At 46.4% G+C, this 17,682-nt stretch overlaps 2 protein-coding genes across 11 annotated transcripts in view; one reads left to right on the top strand and one right to left on the bottom strand.

Annotated features, from left to right (window-relative positions):
• MIA3 (MIA SH3 domain ER export factor 3) overlaps positions 1 to 12,854 on the top strand; it is a 54,977-nt gene extending 42,123 nt beyond the window's left edge. For 2 of the 9 annotated variants that reach the window (XM_027075019.2, XM_027075016.2), the window contains 16 exons: positions 161 to 283; positions 380 to 491; positions 1,615 to 1,670; positions 1,761 to 1,851; positions 1,965 to 2,103; positions 6,703 to 6,804; positions 7,465 to 7,525; positions 7,637 to 7,672; positions 7,749 to 7,816; positions 7,936 to 8,036; positions 8,198 to 8,335; positions 9,054 to 9,122; positions 9,228 to 9,310; positions 9,443 to 9,514; positions 10,987 to 11,137; positions 12,025 to 12,854. In XM_027075019.2, coding sequence (XP_026930820.1) covers positions 161 to 283; positions 380 to 491; positions 1,615 to 1,670; positions 1,761 to 1,851; positions 1,965 to 2,103; positions 6,703 to 6,804; positions 7,465 to 7,525; positions 7,637 to 7,672; positions 7,749 to 7,816; positions 7,936 to 8,036; positions 8,198 to 8,335; positions 9,054 to 9,122; positions 9,228 to 9,310; positions 9,443 to 9,514; positions 10,987 to 11,137; positions 12,025 to 12,335 — 1,713 coding nt within the window. In that variant the 3' untranslated portion in view covers positions 12,336 to 12,854. The remainder of the gene's footprint in view (positions 1 to 160; positions 284 to 379; positions 492 to 1,614; positions 1,671 to 1,760; positions 1,852 to 1,964; positions 2,104 to 6,702; positions 6,805 to 7,464; positions 7,526 to 7,636; positions 7,673 to 7,748; positions 7,817 to 7,935; positions 8,037 to 8,197; positions 8,336 to 9,053; positions 9,123 to 9,227; positions 9,311 to 9,442; positions 9,515 to 10,986; positions 11,138 to 12,024) is intronic. The other 7 variants (XM_027075017.2, XM_027075023.2, XM_027075020.2 and 4 more) reach the window with 5 other exon arrangements.
• A 767-nt stretch (positions 12,855 to 13,621) lies between these two features.
• Positions 13,622 to 17,682, bottom strand: part of AIDA (axin interactor, dorsalization associated) — a 39,306-nt gene continuing 35,245 nt past the window's right edge. For both annotated transcript variants that reach the window (XM_027075024.2, XM_027075025.2), the window contains 2 exons: positions 16,579 to 16,696; positions 13,622 to 16,452 (listed from right to left, as the gene is read on the bottom strand). In XM_027075024.2, the coding sequence (XP_026930825.1) occupies positions 16,356 to 16,452; positions 16,579 to 16,696 (215 nt within the window). In that variant the 3' untranslated portion in view covers positions 13,622 to 16,355. The remainder of the gene's footprint in view (positions 16,453 to 16,578; positions 16,697 to 17,682) is intronic.

Here is a 17,682-nt window from a genome sequence, read left to right as displayed (position 1 = left end):
GGGTAGGAGCCATTGCCCCCTCTCCCTTCACCGAGGCCTCAGTCCATAGTGACAGTGAAGAGTAGCATGGCCCCCTGCTTCCCTGTGTCATTCACATGGTCCTGACATGTCCAGTGCAAAAGCCCTAGCCTTTGGAAATTCATGTGTTTTAACATTTCAGTTGCAGCAAGAAATCAAAGATTGGAGTAAATCACATGCTGAGCTCAGTGAACAAATTAAATCATTTGAGAAGTCTCAGAAAAATTTGGAAGTAGCTCTTACTCACAAAGATGATAATATTAACGTAAGTTTATTCTCTTGAATACATGCTTAATTCTCATGAACTCCCACGAAATCTTTTTGAGAGGCTCTTTCTAATACCCCTTTGCTTTTTTTCTAGGCTTTGACTAATTGCATTACACAGTTGAATCGCTTAGATTGTGAATCTGAATCTGAGGGTCAGAATAAAGGAGGAAATGAGATGGATGAATTAGCAAATGGAGAAGTGGGAGGTAAGATGGGTTTCAGGGAGGTTGGACCTCTTTTTGTGTTCCTGTCTTTAAGTACACCACTGCTCTTTTTGGCTGAGTGAACTTCCTCGTAAGTGTTAGAGTTGTAGACGCAAATCACTGGACTTGTGCACACGTTTGTGTGCATTGGGCAGAGGTGGGTGGCGGGGCGTGGTATAGCAGTGGGTGTGCGGTGAGCACAGACTCTGCTTTTCCATCTAGAGCAGCATAGTCGTGACTCCCCCTCCAAGTACTGAGCACTGAATAGCAGGAGAAATTTATTTCTCAGTGCCGTGGAGATGACATTTAAATTTAGTGCCCATCATCTGTGTAGCTTTGCGGTTTTAAGGCCTACAACCAATTTTAGGAGCACTGAGGTGGTGGGAGCCATAGACTACTTGAGACCCAGAGAGTGGAGCTAAAGGGTAGCAGTGTTTACTGATGAGGGACATGTTTCTAGACACTTTTTCAAGTTGGATATTGCTTGCATAGTGGGTGTTTTCAACCACACCTGGTAGCAGATTCAAGGGGAGAACAGGACAGTAAGTCTTTCTAAATAAGATACCTGAGGGGCACCCGGGTGGCTCAGTTGGTTACGCGTCCAACTCTTGATTTCAGCTCAGGTTATGATCTCACAGTTTGTGGGATCGAGGCCTGCATCAGGCTCTGTGCTGACAGTGAGGAGGGAGCCTGCTTGGGATTCTCTGTCTGCGCTTCCCCTGCCCCCTCACCCCTCCTCCACTCGTGTGTGTGTGTGTGTGTGTGTGTGTGTGTGTGTGTCTGCGTGCGTGTGCGCGCACATGCTCTTTCTCAAAACAAACAAGTAGATTTAAAAAATAATAATAATAAATAAGATACCTGACCTGAGAGAGAAGAGCCTTCATTCACACATCCCTTCTTGTTTGAGAATGGCACAGATACCATTTTTCTTGTGCAAACTAGGGATTTACTTTTTGAATCTAAGTTTGCAAGTCTCTTAAAAGTCATGGAGTCTCATCAGTTGTATTGGTTAATTTGGTTTTCCTTTGAATGTTTGAATACTGTAATTGTTTACTTTTGGAGAAATCAAGAAAATATACTTAAAAAGCAAAGGAGGAAAAAGCGATTAAAGCATTTTGTATTTTAGGTGACCGGAATGAGAAGATGAAAAATCAAATTAAGCAGATGATGGACATTTCTCGGGTATGATCTTTTTTGCGGAGTACCATGAGTGCCTGTGAATTCTCACTGTGCCTCCCTTGTAAGACTATTTCTCTCTTTTGGAATTTTTAGACGCAAACTGCAATATCAGTAGTCGAAGAGGATCTAAAACTTCTACAATTTAAGCTTAGAGCCTCGATGTCTACTAAATGCAACCTGGAAGGTAGGCTGCTTCCTGAGAAGAAGGTGCTGTGTTTCTTACCCCCTCTCGCATCCCTCCGCCCCAGTTTGCAAGTCCCGTGTGCACACACAGCCCAGCTGTTTTATCCTTCACAGACCAGATAAAGAAATTGGAAGAGGAGCGCAGTTCGCTGCAGTCGGCCAAAGCCGGCCTGGAAGGCGAATGCAAAACCCTGAGGCAGAAGGTGGAGATTCTGAACGAACTGTATCAGCAGAAGGAGATGGCTCTGCAGAAGTAAGATGCTCACGCCTCGCCCTTCGCTGTCGTGTCGTGTTGTGTGAGCAAACGTGGGACTCCTGGACAGAATTCTGTCTTTTGTGAACATTATTTGTGGGGCTTTGCCATCGTAGTTAGTAGAGATTGGTCTCTGTCTCTTTTTCGTTTCCCATAACTTGCATTTTTCTTCCATTCCAATCAGTCGTCTGAAATTGTGGCCGGCGCAGTTTCCCGGTGCCGGTGTCACCGCTGTGCCTGCCGTGTGGAAACCCACCTGCTCCCTGTCGTGGCTCCACCACGAGCTTCACTTTTTTTTTTGTGGCATTTAAGGAACTGTGATCTGTCCTGTGTTTGGTCTACTACTTCTTAATATATAGACTTTCAGAATCCTGAGTGATTTGTAGGACATGATGTTTAGTAGAATAAATGTTCCAGAAGGAATATTTAGTTATAGGAAGGTGTTCTAAGTTTTGGACTTCATATAGTCAGATGCTCACATTAAACTTTACACAGTGTAATTGTGGCAAGGACGTTTGGAGTTTTAAATCTCGAAATACCGGATTGGTGTGTAGGTTTAGGTATTAATCTCCTGAAATCTACAGATTTCAGATTTGGAGTTAGGTGTGTCTTGTGAAAGACACTTTTGTAGTTCATTTTACGTTTTCTTCTCCACGAAAATACCCGCATTCTCTAAAAATAGCTTGTCAGTGGCAGTTGCCATATGGGTTTGCTCCTCTGCTTTACTCTTCGGCATATCCGGGATTTCTGAGAAGGCTTGTCCTGCTAAGCATACTTCCTCTTTTTGAAATTTAAGCTCAAGCTGCTATTGCCTGATGCCATTAAACATGGAAACCATACCACTGATGTTTTCTCTAACTCCTGGCTCACCACACAATCAGTTTAGATTTTCCAAATTTCTTTCAGGCCAGCCCTCTAAATACCTGGCCTCTTTCAGAGAAATATTTCTCGTTACATTACTTTTGTCAAAAGCACTTCTCTGCCACCAGAAGTAATCTGAATGTCCTAAACGGCAGTTGTTTTCTTGACGATCGTCATCGTGGCACTACTTTATTCCGTTCGTCCGACATGCACAGAGTCACCATGCCTGGCTTGTACCCCGCTCTTCCTCCCCATATCCTCTTCCCTGCCAGTCCTTGACTCATCACCTCTTCCCACTTTCCCTTTCTTGCACCCCCTCCTCCAGGCTCCGATGAATTCTGTCTCAGCCCAGAGTGAGCTTTCTAAAACGCGAGTCTTCGTGTCCTCCTGTGCTTACAGTCTATGAGAAATGCTCCACTGTCTTGTGGATCGGTGCCGGACTGTGTTGCGGGCACGTGGGGCACTGCCCTCAGTTGTGGGGAGCTGCCTCTCGGGTGCATGTCTTGTAGCGACGTGGGGCACGTCCTGCTCTGTGGCCGCTTGGAGCCTGTGTGCGCTGCTTTCTCTGCAGTGAAAGGTCCTTTGGCAGTGTTTCCCCCTGGCAGCCTCTGCCTCCCGAAAAGTTCGTGTTCCTTCAAATCTTTTCCGACGTGAGTTGCAGCAAGAGACTGGGGGAGACTGGGGGAGTGCCCATCTTTTCTTCTAACGTAACTCCTAAATATATGTTTAGATTTAAATCTACCTGTTGCTGTTTGCTTTCTATTGATGGCCTGTTCTGTGTTCTTTTGTTTCTTCCTTCTTTCTGTCTTTGGGGTGTTTGGATATTTTCAGTAATTCTGCTTTTCCCCTGTGTACACTGGGTAGTTACAGGTTGCCATTCCCCTCTCCAGCTGATTACCCGAAAGACCACACCATACACCCTGAACTTGTCAAAGTCTGACCTGAATTAATGGATTTACCTCTTTGTGGGCTTTAGCACCTGCCTTAGATGCTGTCCGAATAATTCTCTAGACACCTACCCTCCACAGATGTTTCTCCTGTCTTGTTGCACTGCTTTCTGGCCAGTGTTCCTTCTGTCGATGCACAGATTCATAGTTCTGTGGTTCTTCGTTGTCTGCACACCTGCAGTCTTTCCTTCTGGGTCGTGTTCATTCTACTTGAAGGACGTCCCTTAGTGGCAGATTCGATCAGTGTGTCTGAGCGTGTCTCCGTTAGGGCCCCCCCCCCCCCCCCCCCGCATGCGCAGCCGCTTGATGTCATCACTGTAGAAGCAACCAGGTACTTGCCGGTTTTATAGTCTCTGTGAGGAGTCCAGGATCAGGCTTCTTTTCCTTGTTCACGCGTCTCATCCCTTCCCTCGTTGCCCTTCGTCATTCTTTCTGACTTTCAGCAGCTTTACCGGGAGGTGCTCAGGTCTCCCTGCTTCCCTGCCCTCCCCCATCTCGTGTGCATTTATGCTGCTTGGGGTCGTAGGCACCTCTTGATTTGGGGGTCCTTGTGTATTCTGCCTCATCCTGTCTTCTTTTCAAATTCCATTTACACTGTTTTTTATGATCTCCCCTGTGTCCCCTACATTCTTAACCAGGATTTGCTTCATTCTGGATTGGTTTTTACCTGCCCTGTCTCCCAGTGTGCTAAAAATCTCACTTTGCTTGCCAGATCAGCTGCTGAAGTCATTCATTCAGTTCATGTCAGTGACTGTGTTTCAGTTTTATAGTTTCTCTTCTGTTAACATCTGTTAATTGTGACTTTTACTTTCTTGAATATGTAAGGCATAATTATTTTGATGTGTGTGTAATGATTCCCATGTGTGGATACCTGATGGGTCCATCCCTCGTTTTTTAGATTTTGATCTTGATGTCTTGTAGAGTGCCCGGTCAGTGATTGAGAGGCAGAAATTGTGTATTAATTGTAGAGGAAATGAGAGGGGTGATGTGATTTTCCTACAGAAAAGATGGGAGTTTATTTCTAGCACGTGGTCATTTGATTTTTAATACAGTCAGCAATTCAGATCCTTTGGAAATGGCCTCATCCCTTCAAAGGACACTGTATTGCCTGTCTGCATAGCTCTTTCGAGTCTCAACCCAAACCCTAGGGCTTTTACTGGGGGTCCCTGTCATTGGTAACCTTGAACTCCACTTATTTTTCTTACAACCCAGGGTCCGTTGAAAGCTATGCTCAGTCTCCTTAGGTCTCTGTTGTCTTCAGTGTGTGGGATGAACCTGGGGAAAAGGTGGCTTCAGATACCAGGCTTTCTTATAATTCTGAGATTCCTCTTCCTCCTGGTACTTGGTCTCATATATTCACTTGTTAGCTAATACATTAGCTCTCTGATGCCTCCAGGCACATTTTTTATGTTTTTGTCCAGTGTTCTAATCGTTCTCAGTATTCTCAGACCAGCTCCTTCATCACTGGAAAAAACATTGACTCATCTTTTCTCACATCTCTTCCTAAGCCAGAGACAGGGATTTTCCTCTTGTTATGTGCATCTTTTACACGGTAAACTGTGAGCTTTGTTAGTGCAGGGAGAGTACTTTGCTCATACTTTTGACTTAGCGTCTTACTAGGTAACCAATATATCATAGCCACTCATACGATATTTTGCTGAGTGTTAAGTATAAAAGAATATATACACCTTTCTTCTCTTTCCTGTTATTAAACCCTTTAACTATAGCTCTTCTCATTTTGCTTCTGATTCATAGAAATTTAAGTTTCAAGTTAAGTGTTTTTTGAATTAGACTTATGGGCAAAGATGTACAAGGGCAACGAGAATAGCATTTTTATTTTTATGTTTTTTGAGAAAGAGAGGGCACAAGTGAGTGAGAGGGAGAGAGACAGACTCTCATGAGGGAAGAGAGGGAGAGAGAAGTGGGGCTCACCCGATGCAGGCCTTGTGCTCACCTGAAGTACGGCTTGAACTCATAAACTGAGATCATGACCTGAGCTGAAGTTCTATGCTTAACTGACTTGAACCACCCAGGCGCCCTGAGAACAGCATTTTTAAACCTTTAGACATTGCTGCCATTGCAGTCTGTTTTATAGTAGATTAACATCTTGAGTTTGAAGGTTAATTGGGTTAAAACCAGTTTCCAGTAGGTAATATCCTGATAATGCAACATCTGGGATTCTTTATCTATTTTATTCACTAGACATTGCCAGTTCTGAGATTGTTCTCAAATCACAAGTCCGCTGAAATAGGTGGTAGATGTTCCATATCTGAAGTGTGGGAATGTTCTGTGGTTAATTGCACAGGTTACAAGACATGTTCTCAAAGGCCTTCTTTGGCCGACTCTCTTGTCGTGGTACCCGTCTCGGATTGAGAAGCAGTCCTTCCGTGATAGCAGTAAGGAAAGTGACTAGGTTTCCTGTGGTAGAAATAAGAGAAGTAATGATCGCTTGCTTTACCTGAAGCTTACCTGTGTGAGGTTGAGCAGCCCGGGCCTTCCACAGGGAATTGGGCTTTCACTGTGTTAAGCACAAGGAACTTGTCCCTGGGCATGTAGAGTTTTTGACATTTCTTTACTGGTGAGTGAAGAATTATGAGACATTAGAAAGTGCAGGTGATTTGCCAACAGGCTAGAGATTGATTTTTTTATCCTTGAATGGCAGGTTTGCGCTCTCTCCTGACTTTGTACGTCTGCTGTGTGCTTTAGAGAGGAGGGGAGGTGATGTGTGCTTTGAGGCATTCAGGCCGCTGGGAAGACCAACACTTTCGACTGACGACCGATTTTGTCTTAGGAAACTGAGTCAAGAAGAGTATGAGCGGCAAGACCGAGAGCAGCGGCTGTCAGCTGCGGATGAAAAGGCGCTTTTGGCTGCAGAGGAAGTAAAAACGTACAAGTGAGTTCAGCTTCGAAAGAGGGGTCAGCGACTGGGGAAACTACTGTTGGCTTCTTAAAAAACCATATTACAGTGTGTAGAACAAAGTAGCCCAGAACATAAATAAACGGTCAAAGGGTGTAAGTACAGTTAATTCATGTGAGGAAAAAAAAAGTTTAGGTTAACAAAGGAAAAAACGTCACGTTAACAGACATTTCTTTATACCCAATACTGGCAAGACCGTAAGGGAACTTGGTTCGTGCCAACGGTTCCGGGGGGTTTTGTGTGTTGGAGTAATTGTTTTCGGAAGGCCGTTTGCTGTAATGATGTAGCAGAAATCATGAAAGCGATTGTGCCACTTGATAGACTCGGGGGTGGCAGCTCTGGGAGATCTTCCGTGGCTATACTTAATGGAGGAGAAAGACATCTTTAGCAGGATTGCTTGAGAACATCGAGGAGCAGTCGGGAAGATTAGCGTATCAACTCAGAATCTCCAGCCGGTAAATAGTAGGGAAATGAATATTAGTTTTGATCATCTTATGCTCTTCTCATGACCACGAGGCTGTGGATGGAGCCCGGAGCCCGCAGGAGTGCAGGTGTTACAGTCAAGGGGGTGTGGTGAGACTGTTGAAACTATTCTTTAGTTGCACTTTAATTGATAAACGCAAGTGTGATTCTTAGGCGCAGAATTCAAGAAATGGAGGATGAATTACAGAAAACCGAGCGCTCGTTTAAAACCCAGGTAATTACTGTACTGCCCTAGAGCTGCAGAATTCTTTGGTATCTAGTGGACTGTTGTAGTGCCTGTTAAACGAGTCCCTAAGCACAGCTTTTGATGTGTTGTCTTTTCCAGATTGCTACTCACGAGAAGAAAGCTCATGATAACTGGGTAAGACTTGTTTTTCCTTTCCTTTATTTTGTGTGTGGCCCACCACAACTGATTTGGATCTTGTTTTCTCCAACAGCTCAAGGCTCGTGCTGCAGAAAGAGCTATCGCTGAGGAGAAGAGGGAAGCTGCCAACCTGAGACACAAGTATGGGATACTGAATTGTGTTTTCAGTGCGTTTTAGGGTTATTAAAGGCTGTGCTTCCGGTGATCGCATGGGGGAATTTTGTATTTCATGTGTGAGTCCGTTTTCCCTCCGCATCCAGGTTACTGGAATTAACCCAGAAGATGGCAGTGCTGCAGGAAGAGCCCGTGATTGTGAAGCCACGGCCGGGAAGACCCAGCGCCCAGAACCCTCCATGGAGAGGTAGCAGCACTTTGAAAGGGCAGCTCTCGAGGTTTTGGTCGAAACGTACAGAAATCACATTTTATTTCTGTGTGTCTTAGTTACGATGCCCTAGAAGTAACCCCAAGAACTCAGTAAAGAAAGGTGGCCTCAGAGTGGTAACAGGGCACTGTCATCGTCAGGTCCTCTGAGCCAGAACGGCTCTTTTGGTCCATCTCCTGTGAGTGGGGGGGAGTGCTCCCCTCCCCCGACGGCTGACCCGCCTGCCAGACCGCTCTCTGCTACCCTCAATCGAAGAGACGTGCCTAGAAGTGAATTCGGTGAGCATTCACATTTTACCTCGCAGTAAACTGTGGCTCCTAGAGGTTTTCCCCCCATCTTTTGAGAATTCTAATGCAAACAACATTTTAGAATTTGGGTCTGCTCGGTATAGAGAAAAAGAATTCTTAATTTGTCTTGCTGAATAAATAGTCTGCTGTAAGATCTGCTTTAGAACAGAAAGAGTTTATTATTATTAACATTAACGTAACATATAAATACATAAAAATATAGACCATGTAACGATAAATATCATTTTTTTGCTTTTGAATTCTTCACTGCAAAGTATAAGCCTTTATCTTTAAATTTCTATGGGGTTCCTCCCTGGAGTATTGTAAAAGTAGCTATAAAAGACTTTATAATTTATAGCCCATTAATATACCATGCTGTACCTATTTCTTACAAATACGTCTGTAATGCTTGGCAAGGTACGGAGGTCAGATTACACACACTGAAAACCGTCCGTGTGTGCCGCTGCGGCAGGCCTGTAGCCCGAAGTCCCTGCCGGTGCTGTTAACGTACGTTTTCTTGCTGCTCTTTCCCTCAGACAGCTCGCCTTAAGCCTTTCAGTCTGTTTGTAAGTTTGGGATCTCCCCTCATGTGTATCAGGAGACCCGTTTTTAATGTTGCTTTCTAGGTAGAGTTGAACCCTGACCTGTCCACAATTGGTCCGTTTCTTCTGAAAAACCCATACAAGGGCTCTGTTCTTTCTCTCTCAAGGATCAGTGGACGGGCCTCCACCTCGTCCTCGATGGTCATCTGAGGCATCTGGGAAACCCTCTGCCTCTGGTAAGGGATCTGAGTGTGTTGAGAGTCTAAAATCCGAGGGTTTCTTACTCTTCCTCGGGGCGAAGATAAGGCAGGATAAATCTAAGTCCTTTCTCTGGCCTTCAGCAGATCCAGGACCCGGTGCAGCTCCCATGGCGAACAGCAGCTCGAGAAGCTCTTCCCCTACTAAGGTGATGGATGAAGGCAAGGTAAGTTCTGCAGGTGTTCTGAGTCGTAACTAGGTATTTCAGCAAACACTGAACTTCTGCAACATTCTCTCTCTGCATCATCCATCTGTGTGCCTGTTACATCTGTAGTATCTCATTTATTTTTTTAAAAAGCAAACTGTTGCCCAAGACCCCGAAGGCCCCTCAGCTCCCAGCATTCCATCTGTGGCTGAGCAGTCAGTAGTAGTAAGTACTTAGAGGTTGAGGACTGAACTGAGCTTGTACTTGGTGTATTCCTGGAAGGGAAGCAGACACTAATCTGCTTGGCTTTAAATTGCATGGCAATATTGATCTTGTTGTCTTTGACTTGAAAGTGTTGCTGGGTTGCTGAAATCTGACTGGTTGGTTTTTCCTCCTTTTTCCTGTTTTGGTTAGGCTGTTCACCTGTTCAGAACATCTCTTGTAATGAACTAAAGAATGTGGAAAGCCCCCACTCCAGCTTTGCATTGTGTGTGCCTCGGCGTTAAGTGTTGTGAGGCAAAGGAAAGTAACTCTATATAGAATTCACCGTCACACCAAGTGTGGCATTTAAGAGTATCTCCAGTTGTATGCTAGGCAGACGCTGTCTTGAGTAATCTGAAATTATGGACTGGCAAGGGAAGAATGTTTGCTGCAGGTGAAATCCTCACCGGTGGAGATCCGTCCTTACCCGCCGTGTGGGTTTCCAGCAGTACCCTTCGGTTACGTTCACACGAGCGTGTTCTCTACCAGAGCCGCACCGGTCCTCACGGTGCTTCTCTGTGTGGAAATCAGAGTATGCGTGATAGTTTAGAATTTCCAACCCGGTTTCCCACAGGAAAGGAGGTCAGGGTCTCTAATGAGAAAGCACAGCATTACTGGTGAAGGAAGGTAAATATGAGAGCTCCACCTGCCTCCCTGTATGGAGAACATTGCTTCTCTAAGTTTCCGTGCAGGACTCGAGGGACATGCGTCTCTTGAGGTCTTTTTGTCCATGGGCAGCTTGAAGAAGATCTGAAAGCCTGGAGTAGACTTCAGAGAGTAGAGGCCCCTTTGTTAGGTTGGGGGAGCAGAAGTGCCGGTAGGCGGGGAAGGCCAGGCAGACGTGATCCTGAATGGCAGCCTGGCTTTTTACATGCTGTGTGGCCTTCAGCAAATTAACACTTTGTGTCTCTGTTCCTTCATGTCTAAAACAGGATGTTCATACTTGGAGATTGAGAGACCTGCAGATTAAATACATGAAATGGAAGGCCCTCTGAATGGTGGCTATTGTCACATGTGTAGAAAGCGGATTTTACATTGCCCCTTGTTCTGTCCGTGCTTAGTATGGAAATAGTGCCCTGTTGTGGCAATGGGAAGGACATGGGGGTGAAGGGGTTGCCCTAGGAATAGATTGTGGTGTTTGTGGTAGGATTTCCTAGCAGTCACCTCTGGTAATGTCCTTCAACAGTCCTCTTGCTTTCTCCGCCTTGCGTATTCCAGCAGTAATAGGACAGGGAAGGTGTTAGCTCCTGGGTCATCCCTTTAACCTGCCTGAGCTGCCAGTGGGAAGAGACGGGAGGGGTAAAGCTTTGTCACACTGGTTGTCCTTTGGACAGGTGCCTGACCTCTGCTTCGTTGGGTCTCAGCTTTTATTGGTGTTGGTGCTTGTGTGTGTTATACCCGAGTCTTCCAGAATTTTAACTGCTTCTGCTCTGCAGGTTCCTATGGCTGCAAAAGGGCCTCCTCCTTTCCCCGGGGTGCCCCTCATGAGCTCGCCCGTGGGAGGCCCTCTACCACCCCCCACTCGATACGGACCGCCACCCCCGCTCTGCGGGCCTTTCGGGCCTCGGCCGCTGCCCCCACCATTTGGTACGGTAATTGAATGGTAGTAATTGACTTGTAGAGTGGAATTCATCTTTTCTCTCTGTTCCTTGTTGAAATTTTAATAGTGGCTTTTACAGGGCCATCTACTAAAAGGGCAAAGCAAGCTGAGTACGCTTTTTTTGGGGGCACGTGGGGGGCTGCACAGTCCCCCTATACGGAGATGGGCAGTAGGTATCTTGTAGACCAGAGAGATTTCTAGAAAGCCAGAAATACTACTTCTGCGGATGGATAGAACTCCCTCTTCCAGCTCAAGAGTTTACAGTGTCCTCTGGACCACAGGCATCGGTCAGGAAACAAAGCTTGTAATCACCACGATGGAAGGATATGCAGGGGATCACAGACGATAGGAGAGAGAGATTGAACCTTCAGTCCCCACCTTGGAAATTAGGGGTAGGGCAGCTTAGCTCTAAGAGAAGGGAGGATTTGGGGGGTGGCCGGAAGGCCTTTCCCCGGTGGGGCAGACTCCTGGGTCTGGTGGCGTGTCGGGTGGATGCTGAGCTACTGCCTGAAGTTTTGACACGGCAGCAGACAGTGAGATGGTCCTGTCACACTTCTTTGTTGCAGTAAAGCCCTTATTTCAGTCTGTCTTCTTGCTGTGACACACGGTGCTTTCAAGTACAAACCAAGCCCTTGTGAGACAGAGCTGGCAGAACTGTGGGACAGAAAACACACAAGCTGGGTCGAGGCACGTCTAGATCCTGCCTGTGTTGTTTCCTGGCTGGCCGGCCGGCTGGCCGGCCGTTGGCCTAGAACTTCACTTTGCCTCCTGCCTGAAGTGCGGGTGCCGCCACCCGGCTTCTCGAGTTGTGAGAAATTAAAGACTGACGTGCCCACGTGTGTTCGCATGCTTTTACGTGACTTATTCTTTCCAGGTCCTGGCTTACGTCCACCACTAGGCTTGAGGGAATACGCGCCGGGCATTCCACCTGGGAAGCGGGACCTGCCTCTTGACCCTCGAGAATTTCTCCCGGGACACACACCTTTTAGACCTTTAGGCTCTCTTGGCCCGAGAGAGTACTTTATTCCTGGTACTCGACCACCACCGCCAACCCACGGCCCCCAGGATTATCCGCCTCCACCTGCTGCAAGAGACTTCCTGCCTTCTGGCTCCAGAGACGAGCCCCCCGCTGCCTCGCAGAGCAGCAGCCCGGACTGTTCACAGGCTTTAAAACAGAGCCCGTAACTCTGACCTCTGACGTTCAGTCTGAGAGAAAGTGGGCTGGGCACATTGGTTACGTTAAAGGATTTCATTGGCTTCAGAATCCAGAAGTTTATTTTAAAAGGTATGTTTTTAGAACCAAGCTGCCCTGGCAGTGTGCATTTTTGAGCCAAACAATTGAAAACTATCATTTCCCCCCCTAAATAAAAACCACCTCATAAGCTAGAGCCTTCTGACAACCTTGAAATGTGCAATAAAGAATACCTGTGTTCTAGTTAACGTAGCACGTAACTGCTCCATGATTTAGAGTCCTGAGAAATATGAACATTTCCTGTGGAAATGCTAGAACATGTATTTCCATTTATTATCCTGTTTTTAGTGTGCACCAGTTGAATACAGAGCAATGGTGTTTATAAGCTTGGTTTTTTAAAATATCTGGTCACAAAGACTGTTATGCTAAAAATGTTTACTAAAAGATCATTAACTCTCCCTTCTTGCTGAAGTTCTTTGTAGTAATAGTTCATAAAAATTTGGTTATTAGTATTTCCCAAGTGTCTGTCGATTCATTGGATTGCTTTCTCACGAGGACTGTGCCATCTTGGAACATGGGCTCCCAGAGCTGGAGTCGTGACCTGGCAGCAAGCTCCCTGCTGCTCACTGTGGGGGAGGGGGGGGCCAGCCTAACGTCCCCTGGGAACACCACAACCGCGTGTCTCCCTTGACCTTCAGGGAGGCCTGTGGGCCCTTACCGTACGGCATCCGTGTGCTTTCCGGTGACTTTTGTTGCCTGGGTGAGAATGCTTTCCTGAGGATGAGTTTCCATCGGGGAAGAGTCGTCTGACCTGATGTTACCTTTACCATTCTTGCTTTGAGGGTGCAAAACAGAAAACTGAACAGGATGTGTTGTGACCGTAAGAAGTAAGGAAATTTCTTTTTAAAAAAGTAAAATGTAATATTTCTCCCATCCTTTGCCTCTGGTTTTCAAGGAATATGGGGGAAAAGATCAGAAGAGGGCACTACTCTGAGAAAGGGTGGTTTAGGACCTCAGTTCTTCCTGTTGATTACCAACCACTCCCACATCAAGACTGGAATGTTGGCACTTAGATTTGAAAATCGGTAAGCCTACGAATCTGGGATTACGCCACATTTAAAGTCCTAACTATCCCCATTTCTATGCCACGTCTTTGAAACAACGTTTACGATTTAATCAAAATTAGAAAAGGCTGGTATTCACTACTGAGGCTATGCTTTCCCCTTCTCCGAAGTTCTGTGACATCCTGATACTACTGAAACCTAGACCATGACTTGTCGTCGTAAATTTAATGTACTAACACGCTATGAAATAAAAACAAAAGCTTAACTGATACAAAGATTTCTCTTTGTACTAAACTAAGAAATACCACTTTAGGAAGATAACCATTGAAAGAAAACCACTCTTCAAAATTCTTAAGGAATACAGAAGTAGTTCCGCAGGAAGAGAATTCATATGTAGGTCTTCCCATTTCATGTCAAGAGAGGAAACGTAAGAGGAACACCTCCATTCTTAATAGCATAGGTTGTTTTTAACTGGGTAAAATACAATTAAGTCCGCAAATGCAACTTTTGAATATGTTGGTCTCTGGACACAAAAATTAGGCAGTTCATACGATGTCTTGTATATAGTGTTAGAATATAGGTCATACCTGCTAGCAGAGAGAAGCAAGTAGGAAAGGTGCATTAGATCTATTTTAAAATCAGAGCCAGTCTTTTTTACCGTGAACTTTTTCCGATGTCTGTCCTGTATCTCCTATTTCTGCACAGTCCGTGACCTGTAGAGCAACTTGAGTACCTATGGCTCACCCGAGCCGCTGTGAGCCTGCCGTAGTCGGCGCCCAGCCCAGCCTCGGACGGCTCCGCCGCCGCAGCAGGGTCCAGGGGAGCCCAGCGCCTGGGGGCTGGAGGTGGGGGAGGGGGTCCCTGGGCTCCAGCCGTTCCAGAAGCCGTCACCGGCTAAGCGTGTATCTGGGCTTAGTGGCTAAACCCATCTCGTTCCTGAGGCAGCCGTGTTTCGGCCTGAAAGCATTTCGACCACAGTGACCGTTCAATAGCTGAGTTTTTTCATTGGAAAGTGAAAAGTAGTTGGTGGGAAGCACCGTGTTCTGTGTCTACTGCTTCAAGGTGATCACTTGTTCTGTCATTCTGTTCAGGTCTGAATTAAAGCTCGGCTAATCACGGCATCCATTAAACTTCTTTAATACTGGTGTGAAAGGCAACTGTAGTTCATACAGACCATTTATGTGAATGACAGGAGATGTTCCTTCATATAAGTTATCACTGACATACATGTCTTACGGTCTATGAGAAAAGAGAAAGACCAATGTATCAGTTTTGCTACATTTTAATAGTAGGTACTTCACGGGATTATTTTCTCGGTCTCGTCAGCAACATCGAACAGAAGGGACTGCGTGCTCTCCAGACTACAGCGTGCCGTCAAGCACCTCAGGACGTTTACACGACTTGGGGAAAATGTGGTTCTTGCCCCTTGAGGAGCTGACGGTCTGGGGGCCGACAGCTCCCGCTCTGAGGGTTGAGTGAACAGCAAGGTAATTTATTAAGGCAATTTCTTCCCCTCGAGCTATCGTGGACTGAATCATCTTGGGATTAGTCTAATCCAAACGAGAGAGAGGATTAATTTGGCTGGGAATTCCTCCAGGCTCACAGTTTATAACCCCCCTCTTGGAACAGAACTGACAGACAACGGAAGGCAAAGACCAGCTCTCGAGAAGTGCAAGGGCTAGAACACTTCATTGTGGCTGCTTATTCTAAAAAGCAAACGCTGCAGGGACACCCAGGGTTCTTCGGCTAGTTGAAAAACAGGCCAAGGACTGGCGCTGCATTCCCCTCATGCTAGCACTGGGCATTTAAAATAGTATTAAATATGTGGGTTCTACGTCTGACCCACAGAAAGCCCACCCCAAGCCTTACTGTTCTGTGTATCAAATATCTACCTCGGGTGTACTCTGGAAGTTTTATTTACGCCCCATTAAGTCAAAAGTAATGTAAATAGTCAAATTATAATAAGCTCATGACCTGCGTATTTCCCTAGGGATGAAAGTCAGTATATCTAGGAAATAAATGGCGATCCTATCTACCTACGTAAAGAAACCACAGAGGAGCTCCAGGTTTTGCACGCTCCCCACTTGAAGAAGAGGGGTGCAGGCTTTAAGGTTTCACAATCAGTTGTCAGAAAAACAGCAGTTATTCCTGCAGTGTCTCGTCAGCATCGGACTCGGGTTAACACGACTCAGAAGACGTTACGGAGCCGTCCAAACACCTGCAGTTGTTCTGAGCCGGTTCCACCGTTAACGCTGGAATCGCCCTCAGAACAGCGGTGCGTGTGACGTAGCGGACCCGCTCATCGGCTGGACCACAAATCCGCGCTCTCGAAAGCAATCCGGTCATCTGGAACGCTCCCACAGGGGACACCGATCCGGCCAAGGCACACGATTTCTAAACAGGAGAACTAGAGATCGGGGTGAATTCAGGCCACGTCTGAGGAGCCGCCTATACAATTCCAGACTGACCTCCCTGGGCAGCAAAATCTGGTCCAATTCCTCTCGGGAAAGTTTCACACCATCCCACCCACATCAGCCCAAAGTCTGGCGTTAACTCAAAAAAACAAAAAAGCATACTGGAGCAGAAGTGAACCGATGTGTACATTCTAGCACAATCTTATTGCTGTATTAGTTTCGAAGGTGAGCACATCCTACGACAGCAGTGTTGTTCCAGGAAGCAGGGCAGGAACAGCGGTAAGTTAGAAGAGAGACTACGAGTTGCACAAACACTAGAAAAGTAAAAACAGGTTTCAAAACTACAACAAGCCTGTATCCAAAGGGGTCGTCCGTGGCAGCGGCGTGCGGACTGTGAATTCTGCAGACTCGCTCTGGCCTCCCGGCGTGGGCGCGGCCTGCTTCCTGCCTGGCGGAGGGGGCTGTGCTACACGAGCTGGGATGGTCTCTACTGAGTGGTGGGATTCACAGACGTTCCAGGTCACCCGTGTCAGGATCATTCCTTGTGCAAAGTCTGATGTAGATGAAGATAAAGTGGTTTCTTGGTCAATAACTGCAATTTCTTTCTTTTAAAGTCAGTGGGTTTCTTGTATCTGTAACCACAGTAGAAAGATCACGGTTTAAAACACTTTGATAGCTGACCTAGTCTTTGGTCACATACCGAGAAGAACTACTAGTCACCATTAAACTAGCATGAATCCTGTGTGTGCGTCACTTACAGTTCTATTACAATCGGCCCCGCTTTAATTTCATCCATCTCCATGAAAGCAAAGCACTTGGTGCTGGTGAACCTTTTTTTAGGCTTGTAGTGTTTGAATTCAAAGAAGATAGCTGCACCTAAGGGATTAAAACAGACCACATTAGCCACAGACGCAGACTTTCACGTGCCCACACATTTATCTTCTCCGATCAGATCACCGGAAGCACATGGAGAAGCAGCAGGCGGCATAATTTGCAAAGTAACCTTTGTCAAACAATCGCCCTGATGCTGTGACTCTCCCCGTCACCCAAAGCCCTTCTCCGTCTGAACGCAGTGACCTCTGTCCACATCCTCCCAGTCCTACAAAGCACAGCAGAACGTCCTGAGCTGGGCGGCCTCAAGATCTCACACACGTTCCCACACGGGTAGAATCGTAAGCCACTGGAGGACAGAACCTCTTCAATAGCACAGAATGAACACACAGGATGCTTGTGAAGTATTGACATTAGCCACAGAAACTCACTAAGTAGCAGAGGCCTGTAAGCGTTCATGAAAAAATTCGAGCTTCCGTCACTTCTGCTGAGAGCAAAGCTCAAAAATTCAACTTTTTTGAGTGTCTCAGAGTTCAAACAACATAGATCGTGTGCTGGTTCAGTTTTTAACTGCCATCTATTTCCTAGGACCTTTTAGAGTGTTCAAAGCACTGTCCTGTTTTTCCCAGAATCCCCTATGTTTGGGTACCGATGGCGTATCGGAAGGCAAAGTCTGGAGAGCAAGCCTATTCCTGCGTCACCCCTTCCCCAATGAGCAGGCGGGGAGGAAAAATTCACACGTTCCCACCTCCCCAAAGATAAGCCCAACGGATCAGCTCTCCCCACAGAAAGCAGCTCAAAACAGAATAAGCTGCCTCGTCAACGTGGGCACGAACAGTTACTTTCTAAAGAAGGCGTGGAAACTAGTTGGGAGGAAGCTGGGGTCTCACTCTGAGCCGGCTACTTCATTCTGCCTGCACCGCAGTGGTGCCAGATCTTGCTTGGCTTTTAAGGACGACACGCATCCGGTACCTAAGCCGGTGACAGAACCCACGGGTGACAAGAGGTTTAACAGAAATGTGTATGCAGTC

Source organism: Acinonyx jubatus, chromosome E4, assembly GCF_027475565.1.
Source record: "Acinonyx jubatus isolate Ajub_Pintada_27869175 chromosome E4, VMU_Ajub_asm_v1.0, whole genome shotgun sequence".
Taxonomy (NCBI): Eukaryota; Metazoa; Chordata; class Mammalia; order Carnivora; family Felidae; genus Acinonyx; species Acinonyx jubatus.
The sequence above is the reverse complement of the archived record's forward strand: the minus strand, read 5'-3'. Positions and strand labels throughout refer to the sequence as shown.